Consider the following 10,633-nt stretch of genomic DNA (forward strand, 5'->3'; position numbering starts at 1 on the left):
CTGATTTCAAGGGGTCTCTGGGATGGCAGCAATAAAGGTAGGCAGATTTAAAAAGATTTTTTTTCTTCCTAAACAGGATGCCTTCAAACACAGTTTTGCATTGACTTTAAAAGTTTAAAATACTTTTTCTTTTTTTTTAAAGATTTTATTTATTTATTTGACAGAGAGAGAGAGAGCACAAGCAGGGGGAGTGGCAGGCAGAGGGGGAGAGGGAGAAGCAGGCTCCCCGAGGAGTAGGGAGTCTGATTCGGGGCTCGATCCCGGGACCCTGGGACCATGATCTGAGCCGAAGGCAGTCACTTAACCAACTGAGCCACCCAGGCGCCCCTAAAATTATCTTTTTCTTGAGAAACATCGGGGGGCACTCTGTCAGGGAGGTTGCCGTATCAGCATGGAATAGTCTGGCTGTTCTCTAGGCACGGAAGGCTGAACGTGGGTCTGTGTAGAACTTCTGGCCGTCCGTGGGAGATTCCTAGAACTGTCACTCGGAGAAGGGGAGAAGGGAAAGATGATTATGATTGCAGGACTTAAATGTGAAGAAGGGAAGATATGGACAAATCATTTTGGGGTGAGTCTGGGGAATGAGGGTTTGATCTAGGATCAGTATGGTTCCTGTATTTAATTAGGATTCAAAAAAGAAACACTTTTTCTCTTTCTTTTCCCAAACCCTGTATTCTTATTTTTCGCCGTAGGTGAGTAGGCTAAATGAGGCATGTATGATGTCAGCAGTGTTTTCTTGAACTATCGGGCATAATATACCATTATCACTTTGCATTTAGGCAATTTTACTATATACCAGGATTATGACTTTGAGCACTGTTTTATACTCGTTTAAGGAATACCTGAACACAGATTTTCCTCATTCACAATGAACTTGTGTGTGTTTACACAGTTTCTGTGAGTTCAGCATCAGTGGAAATAGGGGATTGACATTGCTACCTCACTTAAGCCGGCGCTTTCAGACCACAGGTCTTGCGACTCCAAGGAGAGAGCCCTGCCAAATGCAAAGAATGCAGAAATAAAGACTACCGAGAGGTGGCGCTGTGGTTAAAGTACACCTGAATTTTGATTACAGTGAATGTATTTACTTCCTTACCCCTCAGAAGAGAGACTGTTAGCCATTATCGCTTTTGTATTTCTATAACCACAACATCAGCAAATAAAGCTCTCTGGTAACATACTCCCACCCACTCCAATCTACCGGGACATGTGTAAAGACCTCGCTTCACGCACTATTAGAGCCAAAACACTGAAACCACCTCCTAGGCCTGTTCTTGCCTAGAGATCTGTATTCAAAATTTCAGCCATGCTTTTCTCCTTCCTTCCTTCCACAAAACTACATGGATGCTTTGGATAATCACTCAGTGATATCCGATGTCTGACTAAATTTCTAACATTTCATTTTAAAATAAAGATTTCCTTTTAGTGCACATACTTCAGGAAATGCCTAAAGTACCACCATTCATTACAGACCTATATATTATGTGTTCTAGTTAAGAAAATCATTTTAGGAAAAAAGGACAAATAAAGACCATTTGGCTTAATTCCTTCATTTGTAGATGAGAAAATTAAGGGGCACAGCAGGAAATTTACTCGTACATGACAAATCATAACTTAATCAAACCCTCATAAAAGCCCACTAAGATCTTGTGTCATCTCGTTTTGATTATTATAAATTATTAACAAATTGAAACTGAACCAGGGAATTAAAATGTGTGCATTATTTGTTTATGGGGTTCCTTTCCTCATTTGGTTTAATTGAGTTTTCTTTACTAATCTTCAAGGAACATCACATCTTTTTAAGATGGCCTTCTTTAATCACACCCATCTGCAGCTGTTTTCTGTACAGGGCATTTTAATTACTATTACATTTAAATCATTTTTTTTTTAAATGTTTCTCATATGTGCATAAAGTGACTTGATCATAAAAATGCAATTTTAAATACCAATCAATAAAAGTAAGTCGTTTAATTTTGAGGTGCTAGAAATATAAAGAAATGACTATTCTAATTGGTATTTAAAATGTCCTCTGCTTGATGTTACAGGCAATGATTACTGTTTCTTTTGCAGCCTGAATTTTGATGGTTTGAAAGACAGAAATCCCCCAAACAGACACTAAAACCATAGATGTTTAACGACTGCGTTGTCTAGCCAGATTCTTCTGCAGGTCCCTTTCCTCAATCCAGCAGTACTGTACGTAATACAATATGAAAACACGTCCCACAAGGCTGGTTTTACTTAATGATACTTAGCAGAAGGGCTTTGCACTTTCATGATAATTTCCACCAGAAAAATCTCTCTGGAACTTACTAATAATAATCAGACCTAATATTAGCCTCAGATCAGAGATTTATTAAACCTATTTGGCAGAGTAGATAAAGTTGAATGACGAGGTATTCAAACATCTAGGCTGAGCTTGGGCCCTGGAAAGAGACTCTCAGGCTAGCACCCTAAAAGCATTCCTCAACAGTTAAATATATACTAGACGTGACCTTTCTTACTCCCCAGAGGCTGTGAGATTAAGAATGTTGCAATTACTTCTGTTGCTTTCGGGGGCTATCAGAAATCATCAGGCCTCATCCTCCACAGTGGGGTGGATAGAGGGCAACACTTCCTCCCCGAAGTTTCCCTCAACTTCCAAAGTAAAGGCTGTGATCTTTCCATCACCAACAATTGATCAATATCCATGAAATGCCTACGAGGTTCTTGGTTCGTACTCGGGCTCATGGGGAGCATAGGGATACGTGGGCAGTATTTAAGAACTACCGATTCTGTCTTTACCTTGTTAACTGAACTTCCACTAAGGCTCATCAATCTCGAACGCCGGGAATTAAAAAACCAAAACAAAACCTCTTCTGCGTGTGCGTGAAGTCCACCGCCCTAAGATTTCGGGAAGACTCTTCTTCCCAAACAGGAAGAGACCCATTTCTGGGAAAGACGCGAAGTTAAGTTTCCTAAGGGACTCGCGTCGGCGCGAGGGGAGGGCGGTCCCCGAGGGGCGGGCGGGCGCGGGTCCCCAGGGTCGTCCGCGCGCTGGAAGAGCAGCAGCGGCGCCGCGCGCCTCGGCTCGCGAGCCCGGGCCGCGGAGTACGGCCCCGACGGGGGCCTTGGCGCCCGGGTCTCCGCTCCCCACCTGATTGCGGCCCTTCCCTTCTCCTTCCCCGGCCCGCTCCGCCGCCTCCTTCTCTCCCCCGCCCCTAGAGTTTCGTTTCAGTCATCCCTTTGTCCTTCCCCGGATTGGCAGGTTTTATTATTCCGCCTGAACAATCCGGCCGCCCAGTGGCTGAGGGTCGCTGACGTCGGTGGCAGAGCCGGGGAGTAGTTGGGATTTTGCTCTGTCAGTAACACATGTGTAAGCGCCGCGGAGGGAGCGAGCGAGCCGGCTAGAGGCCAGCGCCGCCGCCGCCGCCTCCTCCTCCTCCTCCTCCTCCTCCTCCTCCGGGCCGGGCAGCAGCAGCGGCCCCGGCAGCAGCCCGGGCAGCGGCGCAGGCTCCAGCGCGCCGGGCTCCGGCCGGCCGCAGCTCCCCGGCTCCCGGGTGCGCCCGCCCCCCGGCCTCCGCACCCGCTGCCGCCGCTCCGGGGCTGTTGTTTCTGCGGCTGCTCCCCGGCTGGAGGGGCAGGAAGCTCGGCCGAGCGACCGCCGCCGCCGCCGCCGCCGCCGCCAGCCCCGAGCGAACGAGCGAGCGCGCGGGAGGGAGGAAGGCGGTGGAGGAGGAGGAGCGGGAGGCGCGCGGGCGGGGGCGGGGGCCGCCGGGCGGGGGAATATACAAAGTGAAGCCACATTGCCAAACTTGCAGCAGCGATTGCAGCAGTTGCTGCCGCTGCGCCGCGCTTGAAGCCGCGCCGCGCGGGCCGAGGGCTCCTGCAGCTGCTCGCGCGGAGCCGGAGGCGGAGGAGAACGCCGAGGACTGAGACTGACACTCCTGCTCTCGGCCGCCTGCCACTTACGCGGGGCCCCCCAACCCAGCCTCAGAGCAACGCGTTAAAAAAAAAAAAAAAAAGCAGCCCTTAGCCCCCTCCTCTCCTTTCCTGCTTCTGCGAGAACATCCCCCCCCCCTCCCTCCAGCTCCGCCAGCCAAGGCGCCCCTTCCTTGGAAGCCGAGCGGCTTCGCTCGCTTTTCGCCGCCGCCGCCTCTCGCAATATTGCAATATAGGGGAAAAGCAGGTAAGGGGACGGCTGGGGAGCCGCGGGCAAGGAGGGGGGAGAGGGAGGAGGGGGCCGATTTGGGCCCGGGCTGTTTTCTTTGGCTTCCTTCCCTTGACCGTCCCAAATTGCAAGTAAACAATACGTCGGCTTAGATAATGCGCGAGTCTGAAACTACCGAGGCCGGCCTGCGAGCTAGCACGGAGGGCAGCCAGCCCCGGGCAGCCAGCTTTGTAGCGGTTCCTGCTTACAAAAGGGTTCTTCTTGGAGACGGGGCTGGTGGGGACCTTGGAGGGGGGTGGGGATATTTTCAGTTCCTAAGGGAGAGGCAGGAGGTGCTTAAATGAGGGTTTAAGTATGAGAAGTAATGTGGGGGAAATAGTCACGACCCCCCCCCACCCCCCCCAGTAAACACTATTTTTGAAACAGTGGCAGAAAGGACCTAAGTGAGCAGGATTCAGTATTGCTGGTTCTTTTCAAAAATTCCTCTTGGCTTATAAGTCTTTTGTTCCAATCCAGGAGAAATCCGGTGAATCACCTAATTAAAATCAAGACATGAATTAAGCATCCATTTTTGTACTACAAATTGCCAGCGCTACGTTTGTCCCTCCCCTGGTCTCCATTAAAAAACACCAGAGACGTTGTTAAAGAGGGGCAGATTTTGCCTCTAGCTGCCAGTTCTGCTTTCTATTTCACTGACTATCCCAGGACCTAAATTGCTTGGCTATGTAATTACTAGAGTATAAGCCTATTTAACTTAAAAGCTTTCTTTTTTTTCCAACTCTAAATGAAACTTGATGAGGGCCCGTCCTTAGTTATCAGGGGAGTCAGTTTCTGGTCAGTCCTCTTGATTCATCTCTTTTAGATTTAATCAGCATTAAGGTATTGCTTGTCCTTAAGAGCTTTAGCTAATGGGGTTACTGGATGCTTTTCTCAGTGTAATGTTTCCTTTTCAAAAAAAATATACATATATATTTACCTCTCACCAAAGATGGGGGCGGGGAAGAGCTTGGAATCTCCTCCCTCCCTCCCCTTTTAAAAAGGAATTCGGAGCGATTAAAACGTTGGGGGAAACAGTTTAAAGACCTCGGGCAGGAAATGCAGATTCATTTGGGTTAGGGCTGAAATTGTAACAAAAAGCAATTCCTCGAGTAAATGCATCAGATAAATCAATTTACATAAAGGTATGATGCATTCGGATAAATGCAATGCTAATGGGTTTTAGAGTGGTCCTGTTTCCAAAGTCTCAGGGTTTTGTTACAGCTTAATTGGTGCAGTTCTTATTCTGGTTTATTGTGCGGTCACTGGACACACGTTCCGGGACTCTTTCGGAGGAAATGTGTTTAAAATCGGCCTATTTAAGGAACCCGAGTCCTTGTTTCGTTCCCTTCCCCTGGTTTTTTTTGCAGCAGCCAAGTTGGGCCGGGGACAGGCAAAGTTCGCCCTCTCCCTTCTGAGGTATCAGCTGAATGTCTTGAGCAGATAGCCGGGAGCCTCGGGGGGAGCCTACACTCTCGGCTTACAGAGGACAAAGACAAAACAGGCTGCTTAATTGGCAGTAAATAACTTGATCTTTTTATAGAATAAGTGACTGGAGGAACACTAGGACTTTATTGGACTCAGGATTGGAGGCAACAAATTAATCGGTTTAGGCTAAGCTTTATAAATTGATTCCTATATTATACCCCAGTTGCCTCTCGTGACATTCATTAGAAAGAGTGGGGAATTTTTAAAAGCAGTTTTTGGTGACAGCAGGACTGGCTCGAATATAACTTGTGCATCCTTTAATAGTGCCTTCTCGCATATTATCTGTAACGCCCCCCCCCCCCCCTTTGGAGGAACAAAGCTTTAGCATTTAAATTGCTGATCAAGGGCAGATTAGTGAGACCAAAGTGGAGAGTGTTTGTATAGGAAGTTAACAGGCATCCTAAAGTTCAATGATCTATTATTCTTGCCTGTGTCCTGAAAACCCAGAGAAAACACTCATTGATCTTCAAAATGAAATGAGATTTGGAACAATAATGGGAGATGGCGGTCACCACAATGGCATGTGAAAGGTGCTGTTTAAAATACGAAAAACCAGTTTCGCAACTTTACACACCGCACCCCCTCCCTCGCGTCCCCTCGCCTCCCCTCCCACCACCACGCTCTCCCTCTTCCCCTCTGCCGGTTTCTCCCTCCCTCCCTCCCTTTCAGAAAACCGAACTATTTCCAACTTGTGAACTGCAGCTGCACTTCCCAGGGCAGAGCTCGGGAGGGAACGTGGCTCCGGCGGGGGCCGCCTCCCCGCTCCCCTCGGCTCGCTCTCGGGGCTCGGCGGGGGCCGGGGAGGGGCCCGGCGCGGCGGTGGGTGGGTTTGACCCTCATTTGCTGGAGGCGGGCGGCGAAGGAGGGAGGAGGGGGCAGTGGGCGGAGGCGGGGGCTGGGAGGAGGCGCCGCGAGGGGTGGAGCGCGCCGCCGAGCCTCGCTCTCGGAGTTTTGACAGTACCCAAGCTGAAATTGTCAGCGGCGGCGAGCGCTGGAAAGTTGAGAGGAGCTCGTGGCCCCAGAACAAAGCTTGAGAAAAGTAAACAGGCGGCTGCTGCCGGCTATCCTCCCTCCTTCCCTCTCCCCCTCACCCTCCTGCGCGCCGTTGCCTTGCTGCTTCCTTCCAGCGGCTCTGGGGGCGCGGGGGGGGGGGGGGCACGGCTTCCTTCTCTCGCGCGGCGATTACCACTAACTTTTGCATCGCCCCTGTTTTGTCTTTCTCTCCTGTCCCCTTCCCGCCCTCTGCAGACCATGGTGAATCCGGGCAGCAGCTCACAGCCGCCCCCCGTGACGGCCGGCTCCCTCTCCTGGAAGCGGTGCGCAGGCTGTGGGGGCAAGATTGCGGACCGCTTTCTGCTCTATGCCATGGACAGCTACTGGCACAGCCGGTGCCTCAAGTGCTCCTGCTGCCAGGCGCAGCTGGGCGACATCGGCACGTCCTGTTACACCAAGAGCGGCATGATCCTTTGCAGAAATGACTACATTAGGTAAGACTTGGCTGCTTCCCTTGAGATGGTGAGCAGAGCAATGGCAAGGCCAAAGGTTACCAAGGGTTTTAAGGAAAGGAACAGGGTACCTGTGAGAATACGGTGTAACCTTCACCTCAAAAACCTGGTTGGTCTGATTTAAGGGGTTTGAGGAGCATTTGTTAATCTTTCAGTTTTTAATAATAAATTGACGGCAGAAGCCATACTAAGTAAAAACTCTTGTCCATCTGGTGGGACTGGGCCGTTAGGTGTGTAAAGGTTGGGCACTCTCCTGACCAGAATTTTAAGTGGTCTGCTCCAACTGGATCCTTGGCTGAAAAGTGGGAGTTAGGCTGCTACCTTAAAGACAGGTAGGGACCTACTTAGAAACTCAGAGACAAAAGATTGCCTTAGAAATAAGTGTAGTTAGAAATGATTTGCCTATGGTGATGGCTAATTATATTTACATAAGCTCTTTTAAAAACTTTTTTGAGTGGAAAACTGTGACTCATTCTTTGTGCTCCTTGTGAAAAATGCTGATTACCCATCAGTTTAAAAACTTGTAATTCTTCTCATAGTAAACCCCCCCCCCCCCCCCCCCCCCCAACAAAACAAAAAAACCCTCAGTGGTAGTGTTTTTCTTTGTAGACTGTTACTTGGAGGCTTGTAATGCTCAGTGTTAGTGTGTGGTTTGTGATGTAGAATTTGCAGGTTTTTCAGTTGAGGAATGTTCTGATTTGGGGTTGTTGTTGTTGTTTGTATCACTACTCTTGATCCCCAAAAGAGATTTAGGAAAAGAGGCTATAGAATTATACTAATCTTGCATTTTAAAGCAATGTATAGGAACATTCATATGCCTGTGTAAGCAGTCTTTTCCAACAAGTTTCAGTGCAATTAATGGAAAGAATTCAGGAGGTCAGGTGCCTATAGGATCTTTTCAGGTGAACTCAAGCTACTTAAACTCATTAATTTGAAAGGAGGCATTTGAAGGATTACACATTTAATTTGAGTAAATGGTTTGATAGACTGATGCACATGAATGCTTCTAGGAGGTGTTCTGTTTCAACATCCAGTAATTAAAAAAAAAAAACACAACAAAAAACCCACACGCACACCGTTGATACTAGAGAACCGTTGATATTAGAGAACCGCTCACTTTTAAGAAGAATTGCATTCTAGTTAAATTTCTGTCCTAAACCGTTTTCTTTATAGAATATTAGTAGAAAAGGTTGCTCTCCTCAATGTGGGTGAATCAGTGGATGAGGTATTTTGTACAAAGTTTAGTTCCATTGTGATTCCCTCAACTCTGCATCTAAAAGTGCAAAAGATCCCAGTACAGTTCAGAGCTGAGTATGTGTATGTTTATCCCAGTAATTTCATTAATCTAAAATGATGGAGTAAAATGACATTTGGTTATTCCGATAATGCAACCTATGTCCACTCTGCTGGCATCCTTAATCAGCAAGTAAAAGAAATATAGGAAGGGAGGGGGCTTTTATTTTTAAATTAAGATGGCAGCATTAATTTCACTAAGTGTTCTTTTAGAAGTAAATGTTGGAAAATCAGCAGGAGCATGGGTGTAATGCTTTCTGGTCCTCCTTCCAAGCAATGCCAGGAGCTTTGACAGTATTGTAATTAAATAGAGAGCAAAACTGGTAAGAAGGCAGGGTAGCTTAAAGTGCAAAAATTGACAGTGCTGTTCAGATGCGGTGAATGGTACAGATTCACCTCATCTCCAAGTGCTTTCGAGAAAGCCTTCGCTTCTGATTACCACTAATTAAAAAGAAGATGGGTCCACTTGCATTCCCTCAAGACAAGTTTAGGCAAGTGGCTTTCTGGGAATCGGCTCCTTTCCCTATTCTTGGGACCAAACATAAATGCCCATTTGGTGTTTTCAACTGGCTTAATGGAGCAATGGAGGATGTGTGCCCAGCCCCGCGCCTTAATTAATTGGGTCCGTGTTCTCACTCTTTTTTCCTCTGATTTTGAAAACTGGAGCCAGGCTTGCTCTTGAACTAGATGCTAAACTGAGAACCTTAGATCTCTCCAAGGAGAGAGGAGTTCTAGCTCAGTACCAAATTGATCATGGCCTCCCACTCCGCTCAGGGCTCATCAGCTGCTGAGCTCCCCCACCTCCAGGCTGAGGAATCTCTGAAGTCTTCCTTCAGTGTTCCCTCCCTCTGCCCATCAAGATGCCGGAAGGGTGGGAAGGTGAGGAGGCTCGCGCGGTCCTTTTCCTCTCAGCTACTCCCTCCCCAGCGCCCCCCCCGGCCAGGCCCACTTGTTGGAGGAGCTTTGAATTCTGCGAGGGTGGCCACCGAAGAGCGGAGTAATCCGCTTGCTAGACGCCAGGTGAAGGGGATCCTTGGGCACCTCCGCCCGATTGGGACCACAGGGCGATCTATTAAGGGGCTTTAAACTGCCTGACTTTGAGGTGTGATCTTTTGAAAACTACCAAGATACGGCTAAAAAGCTGCGGGGAAGCAGGGCCGGGAAGGTGGTGGTGGGGGGGGGGGGGCACTGCTTTTCCCTAGTCCCTCCCCCCTGCGTGACCCAGTGTTGATTGGGCAGAACTGGTCTTCTGCCCCCTCTCCCTCCAAGATTTCAGATAAAGCCGCTGCCTTGCTGCAGCGAATCCGCACAATTAAAAGCTTTAATTAGTGGCTCCTCCATTTTCTTAGTTCTGATGGGCTTTATCTAATGAGATCTGGTCTCTGGCTTAGATCTGCTCCGAATGACGTGTCCGCAATGAATGAGAGCTGCGTCGCAAACAAAACATTTAATTAACAAAATTGGCCTCTAAGAGAGGGAGGGAAAGACTGGGGGGGTTGTGGAGGGGAAGGGGGAGGGTGGATCTTAAAGGGGCCAACGCTTGCCCACCCCCGCTACAAAAGTCGGCGAACCTTGCAACTGTCCCCTCTCCCCCTACCCCCAGCTTCCGACCCCCCCCCCCAGCTCTATCCAAGCGCCACCAAGTAGCTTTCGAAACTCCGTTTCTCTTTTTCCTCGAACCCTTCTTCCTCCACCCCCATCTCGGGCCCGAAGACTGGCGCGGAAAGTGCAGCGAGAGGAGGAAGTTCGGAGACCGACGGGTGGGGCCGCAGGTCCGGGGAGGGCGAGGAAACGCACCGGAAGCCCGGGTGGCGGTCCTCGGCGAGCTCTTTCTCGCTTGGGCCCGGCCGGGGAAGGGCCGGGGCCGGCGCCGCCCGAGGCCGCGTTCGAGGCGTCCTACGGGCCGGCGGCCTCGGGCCCGCGAGGGGGCGAGCGCAGGGCGGGAGCCGCGCGATCCTTCGCTCTTTCTTTCCCCCGGCTCCTCTCGGGCGTTCACGTGGCGTCCGCAGCCGCAGTGAGCGCCGCGCGGCCGGGGGTGGGGGTCCCGGGCGGGGGGACTGGGGGTGGTTGATGGTGGAGGGTGTGTTTGGGGAGGGGGTCGCGTTAGGAACCGAGGCGCCGCCAGACATCGAGTTCATTTCCCTGGTAATCAACAGCAAGCTGC

General features: G+C 49.7%; 1 protein-coding gene across 2 annotated transcripts in view; it reads left to right on the forward strand.

Annotated features, from left to right (window-relative positions):
- The first annotated feature begins 3,670 nt into the window (after positions 1-3,670).
- The window catches only part of LMO4 (LIM domain only 4), a 16,985-nt gene continuing 10,022 nt past the window's right edge, over positions 3,671-10,633 (forward strand). The window contains exons 1-2 of one of the 2 annotated variants that reach the window (XM_021690048.2): positions 3,671-4,165; positions 6,920-7,158. In XM_021690048.2, the coding sequence (XP_021545723.1) occupies positions 6,923-7,158 (236 nt within the window). In that variant the 5' untranslated portion in view covers positions 3,671-4,165; positions 6,920-6,922. Of the gene's footprint in view, positions 4,166-6,532; positions 6,711-6,919; positions 7,159-10,633 lie in introns of those variants that run through there. The other variant, XM_021690049.2, reaches the window with a different exon arrangement.

This window comes from Neomonachus schauinslandi, chromosome 4 (assembly GCF_002201575.2).
Source record: "Neomonachus schauinslandi chromosome 4, ASM220157v2, whole genome shotgun sequence".
Lineage (NCBI taxonomy): Eukaryota > Metazoa > Chordata > Mammalia > Carnivora > Phocidae > Neomonachus > Neomonachus schauinslandi.